The sequence below is a fragment of the Dermacentor silvarum genome, chromosome 1, assembly GCF_013339745.2.
Source record: "Dermacentor silvarum isolate Dsil-2018 chromosome 1, BIME_Dsil_1.4, whole genome shotgun sequence".
NCBI lineage: Eukaryota > Metazoa > Arthropoda > Arachnida > Ixodida > Ixodidae > Dermacentor > Dermacentor silvarum.
In genome coordinates, this window is record NC_051154.1 from 75629534 (window position 1) to 75648080 (window position 18547).

Here is an 18547-nt window from a genome sequence, read left to right on the forward strand (position 1 = left end):
AGTTGGAGAACCTGAGACCCATTTCACTCACGTCCTGTGTGGGTAAACTCATGGAGCACGTTGTCCTAGCGAGACTGACCAACTATCTCGAGGACAATGACGTTCTCCCGCCTACAATGTTGGGCTTCCGGAGAAATTTGTCTACACAGGATGCAATGCTCCAACATTAAGCATCAAATTATAGATAACACCAGTCGGAACACCAAAGCTATCTTACGATTGGACCTAAAGAAGGCTTTTGACAGTGTTACCCACGAAACAATATTAAACCGAATAAATGAGCTAGGCCTAGGCCAGTGAGTATACAATTATATACGAGACTTCCTTACTAACAGAAAAGCGCACATTAAGATAGGAGACCTTAACTCCAAAGAACTACAGATTGGAAGCGCAGGCTGGAAGCTACAGATTGGAAGCCCCAAGGTTCAGTAATATCACCGATGCTGTTTAATCTGGCTCTGCTTGGGTTACCAACAAAACTACAGGAAATCGATGGCCTCAATCATACCATTTACACTGAAGACATCACCCTCTGGGTGAGCGATGGCAACGATGGACAGGTTGAAAACACATTACAATGTGCAATAGAAGCAGTTGAACAATACCTAACAGGAACCGGACTGGCATGTTCGGCTGAGAAATCTGAGCTCCTCATTTATATACCATCGCGACGTGGCCGAAAACCACGCAACTACGAGGAACGAAACAATCCGGAAATTCGCCTAACTACCGCGGATGGTACGCCCATACCAAAGGTTGATAAGATCAGAGTATTGGGGCTCATCATTGAAAGTAACGGCTACAATGGAGAGACCATACGTAAATTAGACAATATAACATCTAAAATCATGCGACTATTGAAGCGAATAGCCAACAAGCACAGTGGAATGAAAGAAGGCAATCTGCTTAGGCTAGTCCAAGCGTTTGTAATAAGCAGAATAGTATACGTCGCATCGTACCTACGATGGTACTCATCAGAAAGTTACAAATTAGACTGCTTAATCAGAAAAATCTACAAGCAAGCAATCGGATTCTCCATCACCACCAGCAACAATAAACTACTGCAGCTAGGTCTACACAACACACTGGATGAGCTAATCGAGGCACAACGCATAGCACAATATGAACGCCTGTCCAAAACTAAAACAGGTAGGCAAATATTGGATCGCCTGGGTATAGGGTATCATACCCAACATGGTGTCAAAGTAGATATGCCCAGACACATCAGAGGCATGATAACCGTCCCTCCAATACCCAAGAATATGCATCCCACCCACCATCAGGGGAGGCGAGAAAGCAGAGCACGCGATAAACAAAAGAAATTCGGTAACAGCAAGGACACCATATTTGTAGACGCAGCTAGATACAGACACAAGCGGTGCCTACACAGCAGTGGTGATAAATTATGAGGGAAAATGCACGACGAGCGCTACAGTCAACACACCACACGTAGAAACGGCAGAGGAAATAGCTATCGCGTTAGCCATAGCACAAACACAAGCAGATATAATGATCAGCGATTCCCAGACAGCAATACGAAACTTCGCCAATGGTCGAATCTACCCAGAGGCACTACGACTCCTAAAATTAGGTAAAAACCACGACAGAAGTGTCCATCTCATCTGGACACCCGCTCACACACTACCAGATGGTAGCAATGAGGTGGCGCACCGCATGCCTCGAGAGCTTACAGACCGAGCCTCGGTTAGTCCCGCCTCGGCGACTACTGACAAGTGGGAGTGGGAAGATCGAATGACCAAATTTCATGAAATTACACAACACCATAGATTGCAGAGGCACACATTCCCACCGCCTCACCCAAAATTATACAAAAAACAGTCTGTCGAATAGCGGCAGTTACAAACCAGATGCTATCAGAGTCCAGCTATCATGCACATAATACACCCAGATTTATACATGACTGACAAGTGCAGACATTGCGACTCTAGAGCCACCCTAGAGCACATCCTATGGGAATGTACGGGTATAATACACGATAACAGTGATGCAGCCTCAAACAGCGACAGCCTCCACGCGCGCTGGGAGTCTGCGTTGCTCAGCTTGGACCTGCAGCACACACTCTGGGTCGTCCAGCGAGCCGAGGAAGCCGCCAAGGGCCAACAACCCTTGGCCGAAGCCTAGGCAGGGTCTAGGCCCACCCCACCAAATCACAGGGCACTCAATAAAGTTATTTGAATGAATCAAATGCAAGAGTTTGAAAATATGTGCCGTACCAGAAATGCTTAACCCAGTCTTTGCTTTTGTCGGCTTTTTTATGTCACACCGCTTTGTGAGCTGCCTCTCTCTCGCGTGCGATGGCAGCTCACAAAACACACTGTGCCACTTCCTGGAACAGTCAGAACTCGCCACCCAGCTGTTCTAACCGAACAGCGCTGGTGTGCAGGGCCGGGTGAGCAATTCTCTCGAGGAAGTGGCTTCACAAGTGAACTATGGATAACTTTTACCCAGTTGCTCTGTTGTACATGCAAATAGTTTTCTTAACACTACCCTCTCTACCTGTCCTCTTACTTCCTAATCATACCCCTAACCCCCCCCACTGCTGACCATAAGTCGGCAGAATAGGCCGCTACTCCCTCACCAATACTTTTGCAGGCTAGCTCTGTACTCATCCACACTCGTTGGTACTCGCTCATGTTCCTACTCGCTTCCACTTATACTCCCCAACACTCACTCACTCATAGTCTCTTCCATTCACACTCACGTTCATCCTCACGTCGACTTTAAATGTCCATCAGTGACTTTCGTTCGTATCCACGTCAACTAGCAGTCACTTTTGCTCATCCGAATGTCCGTTCCCACCTTTCCTTATTCACCAATGCTCTATTTCATGCCTGTGAAATGTGTGTAGAGCAAGTATGACTCATACCTGCGAGTCATACCAGTGAGCAGCATAGTATGCTACCTGTGCTGCTGACTGCCGTTCAGATGTCAGCAGACTGTGCTAGACCGTTACAGTGTGGACAGCAATAATTTCCTTTTCTCTCTTTTCCTTGCATTTCAATAAACAACCAATTACTGCTACACTTGCTCTGCTGAAAAAAAAAAAAAAAATCGCAGCGTCTTGTAGCCACTGCGGTGCTATAGCAATGCATTTTGATATGCCACCTAAGCAATGAGATTTCTAAGGCATGTACACACAGAGTTCCTACAGCGGGCCCGTGCAGCACTCTAGAACTTGACCATGCTTAGCAGGGCTGCGGGCGGAAGCTCATGCTGTCCCATCCCAGTGACAAAGAACCACCTGCCATAGAGATTCTGCAGATAACCTCAAGTGGAATACGAATATCCTGGACAAGGGCAGATTTTGGGAGGAGCAAAACTTAACCCAAGAATTCAAAAGGCTCATACACAAGGAAGCAGCCACATTAAAGTTGGGCACACTCGCTGTGATATTTGACTGACCAAAATTCGTTATTTTCTATTGTTCAGTGCACACACAAAAAAGTTTGTAACTGCACGAAAAAAAAAAGTACTGCGGTTAGCAACTGCAGCAGTTACTTCGTGCAGACCATTAATAACATTTTACTATACCTATTTACTAATGCAAGATATTTACAGGTGTATGTAAGCCAGTAAAGGCAACTACTGCACTTGTCCATAGTTTATTATTCTGTGTGATGGCAGTCTTAGGAGAACACTTAAATAAATTGCAGTTTTTTTTTCTTAAACGTTGCATTAGAAGTTGTGTGCTACATCATGGCTCACAGGCGCAGAAAGTAGGTTATAGAAATTTAGGTCAATATTTGTGTATCTAAATATGTAGGTGCTCACTGGTACAAACTGTACTCCCAGAAGTATGGCTGTAAATACAAGAGGGTGTTTTCAAAGGTATGCTTTGTAGCTATCTGCCCATTGCTTGATTGTACTATGTGGTGCATTGCTTTCCTTTATAGTTTGTTGCTATAATTTTCCTCACATGACCATGACAAACAATTAACCCCTTAACTGCCGATGGCGTAGAACTTGTCATCACAATGAGCGTCCTCAGGTGCCGATGACGAGTTAACCCATCCTGAACTTTTTGCAATTTTTGCTGATGTGTATATGAGCAGTTTCTTGTAATTTTGGCAAATAAATAATACACAATGATTATTGCATTTTTTTTAACAATACCAGTAAAAATGCAATAGGCACTCCTAGTATAATTGTTTAGAAAAAATCGGCACAAATTTTGCAGCTCTAAAAAACAAATTCTGCACTTCAAAACTTCTTTTCAAAATTCATCACGGCAGTTAGGGGAATGTTAACTGATGGTGCAATGATTAGGCAAAATAGAAGACTCATTTTTGCTGCTTGACTTCTTTTAAAGGCAAATATTAAGTCAAGCTAAAGTGATAGATTAGTGCTCGAGAATCTCAAAGGCATCAATATTATCGTGAACAGAGCCTTAGTAATCGAGAAAATGAGGGAGATGCAGGACACTATTAGAGACTGCCCTGGGAGATCCAAGTACTTGCCCGGTGACAAAAGCACTCATTTATATTCTGCAACTAGTACTCAACCACTCGTTATAAAAACGTCATTGTATTGCATCATAAGACAAAAGAAAATGCTACTTATCCAGTTCTACTTCATTAAAAAAAAAAAAAAAAGAACTTATTCATATTACCCTTGACAATGCGTGATTGGTCGAAAGGTTTTGTTTTCGCTCGACTCTGAGCTGCCTGCGCTTTTGAGTATCAGTGGTTTCGTTATTGCGTAGTGCTCCGCTGGTTTTCCTGGCTCGCGAAACTTGCACTAACTGCAAGTAGCAAAGAATGCCACGTCCACGTGATGTCGTGGAATGGCCAAACAGTTCATGCCACTTGACCAAAAGCAGCTGCAGCAGCGAATCCACCACTCTGTCTTGGCTCGGTTTCTCCATGGCAGCATGTTTGCGTTTTGTGCAAAAAACTGTACCGTTGTTGGTTGGGCGCCATTTTGCTCACTGACGGCAGCATAGGGTGGTGATAGCGTATGCAATGTCACTACTCCTCAGTTGGGTGGCAGGAGATTTGAATTGCGATAAAGGTATTCGGATCCCTCAGATGCAATTTTCTCATAAACTAAGTCTTTCCTTGGCATGAAACAAGCGTTGCGAGATTTCTGGAATGTAAAGTCCACGTCGACCAGACAGACAAATGCAGAGAGTTAAAAGAGTAATCTACCTGAATATGCTTGTTTGGTATTCCACTCAGTATAACGTTTTCAAAAGGGTAAAATGGACTCACTGAATGCAAGAGCACTACAAATGAAGGTTACATTGATGAAAAGTACAGCTGCCAACATGTTGCTGTGGCAATCAAAATTAGAAAAAAAAAAGAGAATCGCCACATAAAATGGACCACTTTAATGGTACATGTTATAAGAATGAAAGATGAATATGTATGTACAAGAGACCAGATATGACTCCACAGAACTTAAAAATGTGCAGTGTAGGTTTCAATTTCTAGGAGGTCATCGGTGATCTGAAAAACAAGACACAGCACATGAGTAAAGCCCAAAAAGCAGCTCTACTTCAGAATTTTAAATATAGCCAAGCCTACCTGAGTGACAGTGGTGCCAATCTTTTTTGACAGCTCACTGCGCTCCATGAAAGACAAGTGCATGAACTTCCATATGAGTTCACCATCCAAAATATTTTTGTGAGGATTTCCAAGAAAGCGCCTCTGAGAGTGGTACATTCTGAATGGAAAGAAAAACGCACGTCGAGCAGGAGTGTCAACCTGAAGATGAGCCAAACCTACATGGCATCATCGAGTAGACTTATCCATATATATGAACTGAACTAACATGCATTTGAAACAAGTCTGCAGAAGGCTGCACCTCATGCACCGATTACAATTGTGCCTACCTGTATGCCTTTGGGTTGAGACCAGCATAATGGGGGATGTTCGTGACCAGCACATTCTGCAGCATTAGCAGTCTTCGGTATGTCTTTTCTGGCACAGGCAGAACATAGCCAAGACTACCATCAAGGGTTGCTGAAAGACAATCCCAAGCAGTTCTAATACTCTGGTATTGCTAATACCGTTGACTCATGATAAAGAAAAGTTGCACAATTAAAAACACCAGTTAATTAAAACAAATCTCAAAATTTTGATTGGCCTGTTATATTTTCAACACAATTTGAACAAAGCTTTCAATTGATGAAAACTTCAAAGCACCTCGGGGCATAGCACTGTGACCAAAAAAAAAAAAAAAAGGCCAATAAGAGAACATTCCTAATCGCGCATATGCATGAAGAGTCAAAATACGCCCAGATTTGTCATTCGGATTGCTCTGCATGTTGACAGGTGCCATTATGAGTTGAATCATTCCTATGGTTGCACTAGGATCACGTTCTTGGGTCAGATACTGTAGATGTACAGTGCTCACGGATTGAAACGCGACAATTTAGGCCTAACCAATGCGCATGCTTTTGTTTCCACCGTCGGTAGTTTGTGTGACATCGGCGCAATCTCGACTCGTACGCTTAGATCAGAGTCCAAGTCATCTTTCGTGACCAGATTCAAAGGAACAAGGCATGGTACTCTCGAGTAATTGCACAGAAAGAGTGTTCTACCCAAAATTTGCCTGTCGCATTTCAATCCGTGAGCACTGTACAGTGCTCAGCGATTAAACAATAATCGGACCACATAGCGGCCGGTACTTTTCATGCCACCGGAGAGCCCTGGGTGATCACTGCGGAACCAAATGCAGCCATAATGTGTCACAAAGGCTCTTGCGTTCATTATATACCACAATAAGTCAGCTTGGTGTCCCCAGCACTCAGCTGTGGTGCAAGAAGTGCCTGCAGCCATGTCCTTTGAGTATCGCGTTTCAATCGCTGGGCACTGTATAATGCATGGCGACTGTCATCTCTCAGCCAGCCACTCATACTTGTGGTATATTCTTTTATCTGTTTTTAAAACAACTCTTAAGTGTTTTGGGACATGTTTATTTACACCAATAAAAAAATTCATTTTATTTATTTAAAAGTGTAGATCCTATGAGCATTAATGCATGAAACCAACTGATTTAGCTGTGACAAATTGTAGCTAATGCCACATGATTTTTCAGAAAACAAAGCAAATTTAAAATCTGCTGAGAAAGAATGATGAATTTACACCAGGATACTTGAAGACACCATATTTTGACAATGTCCCAAAGTATAAAATCAATTCCTTTTCTGGTGTCTGATAATGCTTTCGCCAATGATAAATTTATGACCTAATATCACTTCCTCTTTAGCTTGTAAGTTTGGCTTTGGTGGATGAGCATAAAAGTAAAAAGCATGCAGGTTTTTTAGCCACCACAGTGTGCGTCTGCATGGTTTTGGTTCTCAAATGTTATGTTATGTAGAGTCAAGTTACTACACACATTCTCAATACTGGGGTGCACACACAGCTCACCCAACATTGTGATGTGCCGGCCATCCACTATGGTTGCTGCTCGGCGATCATATTTGGCAATGTCTCCCATGCGGCATTTGATGCGAAACATGGATACGACAGGTGAGCCCACATGAAAGTCTCCTCTTCTCAGCAAACGTTGCCCACCACAGCTTTCCCGTGACTCAGGCTGGTACATGTACAGAAGCAGGTTGCGTTCAGCATCTGTCACTGTAAAGTCCACAACAGATTTATCAGGATGCTTTCACTAGGGCCATGCACAGATACCCCAGATACTGTTATGCTATACACATATCAACAGCATTTGTCCTAGTTCCTCAGTGCTTTACCATAATGCCAATGGCAGAATTAAGAGTGGAATAAAGCTTTCTGCAAGCAAAACATAGATTATACTACAGAAGCACTCACTCAAAGAGCTAACCTTCTGTCAAAACCAGAAAAACTCAAAATAATAATAAGAATACAAAAGTGTTTCACTGTGCGAAATTAACGACGGAGTGTGCTAGGCGGCTCAAACCAACTCATTTGTGTTGAGGTTCGCGTGTCCTAGTCTGTGGTATTTTTTTCTGTGGCAAAGTCAATTAATTAGCAAAAGCTAATTGCCTAACTTTTTAAATATTGGCTTCACCAAGAAAGTGCCAATACGAAAGTTGTAGATAACATTTAAAAATGGCTGACTGAAATGTTTGGAATTAAGCACCATTGATGGAGCGGAGAGTCTTAAAATTGCCTTTAAAGAAAGCCCCGAAATACAAAACAACCGTGTGATGGCGCCACTATTTCAGCGCCGCCAAGGAACCGATCAAGAAAACGATATCCGCGTATCTCTACAGAGGTTCCGGGATGGGCTTGGCGTTTCCGGTGGCCGCAAGGTACGCGCCAGCAACTGTCGCTAGTAAGATATGATAGCGAACGAATAGAAGAACATGACAACAGCATTTTCCATCCCGATTAAACAGTTCCGCGGTCAATATTTACTCAAGCCCGAGCTTCTATTTTTTTTTACTTTTTTTTTATTTTTCTTCTTGCCCTGTGTGTTCGGGCTTCATTCCACAAGGGGAGCGAATTATATGCTTATGCCATGTCACGTCGAAGCGCGACACACCTTTATCACCGGCGCTCGCTCTGCGCGCCAGATTGCGACAGGGAACACGAGTCAGTCTCGAAAAAAGGCATGCAAACAATGTCCTTTACTGATCGGTCGTTTGGGGGCGCTGAAATAGTGGCGCTATCACACGGTTGTTTTTGTATTTCGCGGGCTTTCTTTAAAGGCAATTACAAGATGCTCCATTAATGGTACTTAATTGCGAACACTTCAGTCAGCCATTTTTAAATGTAATCTACAACTTTCGTATTGCAAATTTCTTGGTGAAGCCAATATTTAAGAAGTTATATAATTAGTTTTTGCTAATTGACTCTGCAAAATAAAAAAAATACCACAGACTCGGGATCCTCGACGGCACTAAGTTGGTTTGAGCCTCCTAGCACACTCTGCCGTTTTTAAAACATTGGCTGCTTTTAGCTGTGATACCCTGTATAATAGCTTGTCAGCCCTACAGGTATAATACCTAGTTTGGGGTTCACTTCACTCCATGATTATTTTATCCAGTCAAAATGAAGTTGCTTAACTATTGCCTAATGGCCAAGTTACATCAAATTATAATCAGTACCAGTGGATTTTTGTTTTGTTTTAGAAGACAAACACCCGATTTCACGCACTTATTAGACCTCATAACAATGACATTATGATACATATCAGGTAGACGGAAACAGATCTGTTTTCGGTAGTTATGTAACCTTAAATTTCCTTGCTTTTTTCATGTGATCACGTCAGCTGCATATTTTGAGTAATTATTTTTCAAAATTGGTGCAAGGAACAGAGTTTCTAGTGAAAGGTAATTATAGCATATCCCCTGAAGTCATTATTTAAAATGTTAATGCCTTGCCATATCTTTTACTCATCCATTCAATAGACGAGCTGCATATTTTTATACAAGTGGGCAAAGTACATGCAAAATCAGCAGATGAGAAAGGTGAAACTTTTATCTTCTTGAATGTTAGCTGCTTTCAACAACAATCTGCTACATCTATCAACCTTCTCTTCTGAGAAAACTCACCTGAATAGAGCGAATACCAATTTTTTTGCACTGAATGTGATGGTAGCACAGCACCTCTAGAACACTGCATGAAGTCCCTTAAACTCTATCATGAAACCTTGGGGGTCCATAATTCCTATGTTCAGCCACTGATCACCGATTAAGGAGCACATTTATTTACTTTTCTGATCAAGTTCTAGCAGAGGCTCATGCTCAACTGTCAAATGGCAGATGCTGAAGCATGACAAAATTTCTGTTTTCTCAAAATGCTAAATGCACATTATATGCTTTTTTCACTGCCTTCTAGTTAAAATTTTGCCTATTAATTTTTTTTCCCATTGCAAATTAGAACATTCAAGTAAAATAGTGCAAGGGAAGACTCAAAAGTAAAAATTTTCAGGAAATGTGCAACCTTTTGACCTGCTTCAGTGGTTAAAAAGCAAGATTAGTACATGTCTCTGCAAAGAAGAAACCCCACATGCTTATCTATGCTAGTGCTTATCTATGCCAATACATCATTGTGCCACTAGAAATTCTGACATTTAATGCATCTGATGTAATGTTTGTAACTTACCCAGGAAGCTCATCTGAGTGTTATCTATGAAGAATTCCACAGCATAAACTTCCAATGGCCTTACATCCTAGAAACATGTAAGAAAAGACAGAGGAAGGAGTTCTCTTCTGTGGACAAAAACATGAGAAATTCACGAATGCGTTCGCCAATTGATTTTTCAAATGCCAAATTTTTTCAGACCAGCTCGATTATTCAGACTTCCTTGGGGCACTGCGACATTCTCCATAGATCCAGTGTGTTACAATCAAAATTTTGGACGCCGTACAGTGTCTCACTCACTATTTCGAACATGACCCATGCATGTGATATCCCAAACATGTGGTGGCTGTGAACAAAGTTGCTATCACGTTGGATTTTTTGGGTTTTAAAAATGCTGTAAATAGTTACAAGAGAGTTACCTCGACGCTGCACCAAGCTGTAGCTTCTGTCATTGGATTCTGATGGGAGTGACATTGGTTAGGCCTAATAGTAACGGCTATTATGAAATTTGTTGCGGGTCGACGGGTGGCAAGCAGCCATGGAAAGCTCGCTATTAGCATGTTCGTATCAGTATACTTCTGCACCAATTGGCCATTAGATAACATGCACAGGCTAAACTGGTGGTTGTAGAAGCAATCGATGATCGGGTCTGTGGGCGATCTGCCAGCAACTACAGTCGAAACCCGCAATAACGAAATTCTGCAGCAACGAAATTCACGCAACAAAATATTTTCACATCCCCGGCGAATGCCCATAGGATTTAATGCATTTTGTACCTCTCGACAACGAAACGTCGCTGAACTACAATCCCACATCTATGAGATTCGCCAGAATGTAACGCCGCATAGGTATTACCTACTCGCGCAAGGCTAGCAGGCTCCAAAATGCGCTCAAATGTGTTTGCTTTTCACTAAAATTGCACAAAATTCCACCACATTACCCTTGTGTGGGAGCTGCCTTTTTTGTTTACTGAAACAACCAAGCGCTGGAAGCGTTTGCATGCACCAGAAACACGTCATGACCGCCATCTTGTTTGTTGAACGCACGTTTGAAGTGGCACGCATGTTGGTACTGGCTTGCGATGACGGTTTTTGCACACCTAGTGCAGTGCATAATGTGCGGCTTGGCGAGAAAAGTGCAGCAAAAACAGAAGAAATCTGTGTCCCACCAACGTGGACTTGTTAATGACACTTGAGATGGCTGCCGCAGCGTGGACTGCCCTGCATCAGTCCGTGATTGAGCGATCGTCTGGGAATACGTGTCCCTTGCTTCAAGAACGCTGGTTACGGAGCCACCCAACAGGCATCGTGTGCGGATACGGCACTGAATGTATATTTAGGCCATGGGGCCGCAATCTTGATCGATCACCTTCAGCAATACGAGATACGATCACTTTTGCACCTGACACAGGACGCGTCGGTGTCTACTGGTGACAGTGTGCGCTGGAGAAACGCTGGTGCGTGCGTGAAGCGCTGTTGCTCTATGTCCGGTGCCGAGTTCCGCAAACTATCATAAAAGTGATCGTATCTTCGAATGTTATCAGCTGAGATACTCCACAGCAGTGCTGCCATTGCTGATCGACGCATGGGGTGCACTTTGTGTTTGTCTGCAATGTGGTTCTATATCCTCGAGCAAGGCTTGCCAAAGTAGGCTAACAGAATTTCGACAGCAAAGTTTCATTCTGCGCCGCATTCCTTATTTGTGCTGTCATTTCGCAACAGTGAAATTACCGTGAAAGTCAATTTTTTTGTGTACCCTGACGATTTCGTTATTGCGACGTTCAACTTTACCATGATCACCTGCCAACTTTGTTCGTGCACTTACTGGACGGAATGGCAAAAGCTTGCATTTAGGCAGAAAGTACTAACCTACGTAGGTTTGTGCATGCATCGCACAGTCAAAGACATGCAATGATGCACACGGTTGACCAACAGGAAAATTATTAAATTATGTAAGCAAGTTTTCCATACACCGCTGGTACTGTAAAAAGCTATGAAATTGATTCTACCACTGAAGTTCGTTTTCCGACTGCCCAATTACCCGACTATATTTGTGGCCTTCTTTGAGTCCATAAAATTGGTCGGCGATTGTATTTGGACCTCCTTGCAACGCTACTGCCTACTCCAGATAACCAACGCTTAACGGTTACCTAAATCTTGCATGCCATATGACATTTCGGTAAATTTTTAAGATATTATTTATGTTCAAAAAGTCGCCAACATTCAGGCTGTCACACATACTCTTGCTTTCATTGTTGTGTGGTGCGAGCACCACTTACCGAGTGCAGAGTGACATTCAATCACTCAGCACCGAGCCGTCACTTACGGTCACTTACTCCCAATGAAACAGCACTATTCACTATTCACTATTGGCCAGACTGGTCACAAGAAGTCATGGGTAGACTGCTGCTGTTTATAACTGTAGTCATCATAGATTTTGGACATGAGATCACACCCATGGGCTGGACTGACAACCATACAAGCAGTGCAACTTTGTCTCACTGGACTAAACAGCTAAGTTTGCATGTAGGCAGAAATCACTCAATTGAAATCACGCCATGCAGCCATAAGTTGCCGAGTGAAGGTCGCATGGGCGCAGGCTGCGCTACGGGCGAACACAACATTACCTTCTGGCCTCAACTACCACAAAATTTCAAATACATATTTCGCTCAAGCAACAATAATGAGCAAAAGTCTGTAAACAAGCTTTCTGTTCTGCTGGCATTGTAAAATACCATGGAATTAGTTTTTCCCAGACTGCAAAATTACTATTCAGGCATTCTGACAGTCGCTTACACTTTGGATATGAGAGGGGCAACAACAGAAGGCTCTACATTAATTCTGACTGCCAACCAAAATCTCAGTACATGAGCATATATTATCCTTCTGCTATAATCAGTACATGCTCTGCCACATTGAGGTAACCACCAGTCTTAGTAAGAATCAGTATGGAAAACAACACTTAGCCACAATGCGAAGTCACACGACATCAGAAGCACACTCCCTACAAACATTCAAAAGCAAAGGCACAGAATCGGCCATGCAAGTTGTTAAAGGGCCCTAAACCACCTGCAATATTTAAAAAAGATTTCAAGTAAACACGCGCATCAAGTTCAGAATGCCGTCACGATCAACGATGCCAAACGCTGCAGCGCTACGCAACGCGGGCGCGCCACCAAATAAAAAAAACAATGCCATGCTCCTCTCTGAGCCTCTCCGGTATCCCCAGCGGTCGTCGTGATGTCACCAGGGTGCATCTGGTGATGTCAACGGGCGCGACGATGCCGATTGGTCGAGCAAGAACCTACGACTTCCGGTTAGTCTGCTAGCAGGTGCGCGCTCCCTGCTCTTTCTCGTCGTGTTGCTCGCTTGTGCGTACTGGCGAATCTGTAATTACAGCCCGCAACACAAGTGCCAAATCGCTCGCGTTCCAACACAGTCATGCTAAGCAGTCTGATTAGCTGTGCGAACAGAGTGCGACAGTGTTGGACTTTCTAGACGTGTGCGCAACACAGGGTTCACACAGGGGCACGCTTCGCATGAGCACGGGCTGGCATGGCAGCAAAAGCGGGTAGCCGAGAAGTGCTGAGTCGCGGCCACGGAGTGGTCGCGGCTAAGGCCCGTCTAGGTTACCGACACGGTAACTCGCCTCACGTCATTTGCCATTCGCGGGCCGCCATTCGACAACGGTTTTGCTTGCGAACAGCGAGATTACCTTGCAGTAGAGAGGATGAGACCGGGACCCATTTGTGCAGCAGCCTCACCGCCGCTGGTCGCTCGACGGCGCCGATATCACTGCTAGGCCTTTTTTCGGTTCACTTCAAAGCTAAAGCGGACAGCGCTTCGGAATGAATTACCGACGCTCACAAGCCGGAATATTTTCTTAACGTTGTTGTCGCGCTTGGCAATTGTACACGAAGAATAAAACACGCTTATATTAGAGAGTTTTAGAATAGGGGCCCCAAACGTTTTGGGGCCCCAAAGAAATAGCGTCGACACCACTGCGCAAGCGCGAGACGCTAACTGCGTTTGGGTTTTGCGTTGGGCACGCTATTTCACCAATTTAGCGGGAGCCCCAAAAGCTTTGCGTTAACAAACATGGCGGCACCCATCGAAGCAGCGGCTATCTGAGTACCGAACTCGGCTTGATTCGTGGTAACGCATGAAGTTCGTAAGCTAGGAGAAGTGACTACGGTTATCGCTTTCTCTCAACTAACGTGTGCAATGAAGATTGATTCATTAGACACCGCTGATTCTGAATTCGAGTGTCGATTTCATGGCTTGTAGGCCTAACGTGGATTAGCTTGGCTGGTGAAGGCACGTCAAGTTGGTTACTCAAAATGAGGCACAACAAATTGCTTGCTGCTAATAGAATAACCTCTTAATTGTAATTAAACACAAAACCACGAAAGTCAAAATTACTCTTCCTATCATAAAATGGTATAGTTTATTTTATTATTTAAAATAGTTTTTCTTTGACACCGTAGTGGCGCTGCAAGCGCAAGGCGCTATTCGCAAACGCAAAGCCCTATTCTAAAACTCATCACTCTTGCATGCCCGAACGCTAACACCCGCATAGCTCTTTGGAGCCCCAAACTTTTGGGGCCCCTATTCTAAAACTCTCTATTAGCAGCGCCGTCGGCTGCGATGCGAGCACAACCGAGCCGGTCGTCTCCCGTCGGTAGCCGTGCACGGCAGCTGAGCTTGACACGTATCGGAGCTCTCGTTCATGTTAAACGTTTGACAAGTGGATATTGTTTTTCATAAAATGTTCAATTTATGCATCGCTTTATCGAGCTGAAATTATTTTGCGTGGAACAGAAGCTGCAGCCGATGTTTTCGTCGCCGGCAGCGGAGGCACGCAGCTTCGCGGTCGTCAATTGGCTCGTCGATCGTGCAGCGGGCGGTGTGCCGGCTGAAATGCCGCCTACTTTGGACACCCTTCGCGCGGCAGACGTTCTATGGCACTGTGGACACTGTTTTGAGAAGTGCATTGGCGATGACGTATGTCACATGACATTTGGAGGGGCACTCGGCGAGGAGGACAGACCAGCCTACGAGGAGAGTAGCGAAGGAAAGAGCGAAACGAGCGAGGGCCGTGTTTCGATCATCAAACGCGTGTAACTCCGCTATTACGGCACCATTTCGAAAAATTATCTCGGCTATGTGTTTGTTGTAGACTCGTGCACAAATGCAACACCACAACTAAATTTAGACCTCTGGGTGGTTTAGGGGTCCTTTAAATGTAGTGCAGAGTATGTAAACTCTGTAGTGCACAAGTTCTTATTCATGCTGCAATTAATATAAGGCAATAAAATGGATGGCTTACCCTGCTGACAAGAGAAAGTGTTCTTGATGCTTCTTGGTACCTCAGTAGTGAAACAGACTTGAAGACATCCCCTACCAGTATCAAGTTTTTCACTGTCACCACAGAGTGGATGTAGATTTGCGTGTCAATGAATGCCACACCAACCAGTTCATTGTCTTTAAGTTGCCAGATGTATATCTGCAAGATGTGAAGTGTCCAGTTCCAGTAAAATAATTATAACAAGGTTCAGCACAAAGAAGGACATTTATTGAGTGACCAAATATGCCCTAGAAGAAAAGCTAAGCAAAAAGCCACAAAACACAAGTAAAAATTATTGTGCTCACTGATGAAATTTTTACAAGCTGCCCAAGTCATTGCCCATCAATTTACTTAATGAGGACAATGTTAAGATCTAAGGCATTCGACCGTACCTACTTGTGCTATAGGACAAAATGAGTCATTAACTACTCAGTTCCTAATACAAGCACATGTCAGTTTACAGAATCAGGATGGGGCTCTTTGTTCCTCATGCATCAAATTCTGACTGTACAGAACGACATAGAACTCATCATAAATTGCGGGGTTTAACATCCTGAAACTGCCCAGATGTTTTGGTCTGACCATATCAGTTTGACGAATCAATCACAGGTGGCAGCATTTTAGCATGTTGGTGCAACAATTCAGAAGTAAACTATAGTTGAATGCAGTTGCTACTATTTTAAGCACCACCAGTGCGGTGATGTGTCCATCCAACAAGCAAAAAGGAAAGTTGTGGCTGTGTGCCACTGCAGTTCTACTCATGCCAGATTGCAGTGAATCTCTTAGAAACAAAAGACAGCAATATATTATAGCAAGCAATCTAGTGACAGCCCTGCCCATAGGCAAACCGTAGCCAGTGTATGTATAGGATGCAGAATTATTATTTCAATAAATTGCACTTCTGCTGCTTTATGATGACACTTCCAGACTTATAAATTAAAAGAAAAAATTATATTTTTGGTTATAATTGCCAACAAAAGGCAAGCACAGGAGAAGTTGAATTCAAAACAGCAATCAAACGTGCAATAATTTGCGAGCGGAGAAAAACGAAAGGCTGTGATGTAACTGCAGACCTGCCACTATTAAAATTTGAAAAAACACACTGAAAGCCAAAGAATAGTAAAATTTGGCAAGAAATACCAAAAATTGTTTGATTATTCAATATGCTGACTGTTTATTAAAGGTTTGCAGACTTTTAATAGTGGTACTGTGAGCACGCACTTTGCTCTATAGTCACAGCAACCAAGAAAAAATGAATATAAAGTGTATTAATAAAATATACACGTAACGGCTGTCGACGATATGGTTACCATTATACATTGGTTCTATCGGTTGATGTCGCTTCTGTGGGGGTTGGTCCGTATAATCAAGGGGTTCATAAAATGGGCCATAAATAATCACTCAGCAACTGTTTTTGCCTTCTTAAAATTGGTCTTGCCCTAAATAGTTGAACCCGTTTAAAACTAACTCGATAAATTTGCAAAACGCGGTCGTTATATCAGTAGTTCGTTATATATAGACTCGCCCTTAAAAACACTAAAAAATTAACCGCACTGAAGCTAGCGTCAGCAGCACTTTCGTCCGAAAGCTATATTTGCAGTGTAATTTTTGTTCCTGGTGCGTTCCTGCACCTAGCTGCAAACTTCCGTTTGAAACGTTCATCCAAAGACCGAAAAGCGGCGTCGTGTAGCTCTTTCAAAACAGCGCCCGGTTCCAACCACCTGTCATTTCGAAACTGCAAGCACAGCCGCCATTTTTTATTCGAGAGATTGTGATATATTTCAGTACCAGAGGGTCATGACTATTCTGCACACGAGAGTGAAGCATTCTAGTTGGCCGGAAGCACCATCATTATCAGCCTATATTTATGTCCAGTGCAGGACGAAGGTCTTTCCCCGTGATCTCCAATGACCCCTGTCTTGCGCTAGCCAGAAGCATAAACTTCGTTAACTACTGCGGCACGCCGCCATTCTGAAAGGTGTCGGACATCAAGGGCCGGTATTTTGTAGCGATGCCTTTCCGATTCTTATGCCTTTTTGCGTTCTGTCAGTGGGCTACGAACCGGTTCGCTCACGTTATCAACAGGATCAGCCACAGATGAGCGGTGAATGATAAGACTAGTATAGCATAAAGCATAACGCATCGCTACAAAATACCGGCCATGGTATTGGTTACGAATGTGCATCAGCCAGACAAGAGCAGTAAAATTACGTTATCTACGGTGCTATGGAAAAAAAAATAAATAAAAAAAAACAGTTTGAAAGGTAAAACGTCAACGCGAACCATTATCAGCAATAGGCAAACGTGTAAACGAAACGCCGCCGAACCACGACTTCTTGATAGCGGCGTAGTAACCGCCGACCCTTTGCAACATTGTGTGGCGGCAGCGCGTGGTGCAGCGTTGTCACCGATTCGGGCCGCGTCGACAGGAACGCTTGAGCGACCGTTTTTCCTATGGTGGAAAACTTGCATGCATGATCGTTGCAATTCTTCTTCTTCTTTCTGGGGCTTTACGTGCCAAAACCAGTTCTGATTATGAGGCACGCCGTAATAGAGGGTTCCGGAATAATTTTGACCACTTGGGGTTAACGTGCACTACAACACAAGTACATGGGCGTTTCTGCATTTCGCCTCCATCGAAATGCGGCCACCGAGGCCGGGATCATGGTTGCTCCAAATCGTCGAAACAGGCGTAATGCACATAGTGCCACACGGACAACTGCGCAAGTCAGAGGCTGCTTGGTTCCACCCACGAATAATTATGCGTACGAAACTGTGGAGGCTTTGTGAAGTCTGCTCGTGCAAGGCGTGCCGAGCAGAGATATGCCGAGATTGCACTACTGTATTTAACACTGCAATGTCGTCATAAATGTTATGCGTAGCAAAAAAAAGTAACGGCAACTGTATATAGTACTAACCTTATAAGATTTAATCATCAACTTAATTTTTTTACCTCCATTTTCACTAAATATTATGGTTTAGCTATGTCTTCAGTACCAGAGAAAAACTACAGGTCGCACGCATGATGTGTTAGTCAAGATTAAAGGGTAGTTTTTGTGAATTATTTCGATGCAAAGTTGATTTTATCTTAACAACAAAATAACAGATGTGTGTTGGTATTAAGGACACATAGATCTGGTATTTAGTTCAAAATCTGG

At 43.5% G+C, this 18547-nt stretch overlaps 1 protein-coding gene across 2 annotated transcripts in view; it reads right to left on the bottom strand.

Moving 5' to 3' along the window:
* Nucleotides 1-5335: 5335 nt before the first annotated feature.
* LOC119466390 (cleavage and polyadenylation specificity factor subunit 1-like) overlaps nt 5336-18547 on the bottom strand; it is an 84787-nt gene continuing 71575 nt past the window's right edge. For both annotated transcript variants that reach the window (XM_037726919.2, XM_037726905.2), the window contains exons 30-35: nt 15372-15548; nt 10065-10131; nt 7395-7604; nt 5855-5984; nt 5547-5685; nt 5336-5468 (exon numbers count right to left, since the gene is read on the bottom strand). In XM_037726919.2, the coding sequence (XP_037582847.1) occupies nt 5421-5468; nt 5547-5685; nt 5855-5984; nt 7395-7604; nt 10065-10131; nt 15372-15548 (771 nt within the window). In that variant the 3' untranslated portion in view covers nt 5336-5420. The remainder of the gene's footprint in view (nt 5469-5546; nt 5686-5854; nt 5985-7394; nt 7605-10064; nt 10132-15371; nt 15549-18547) is intronic.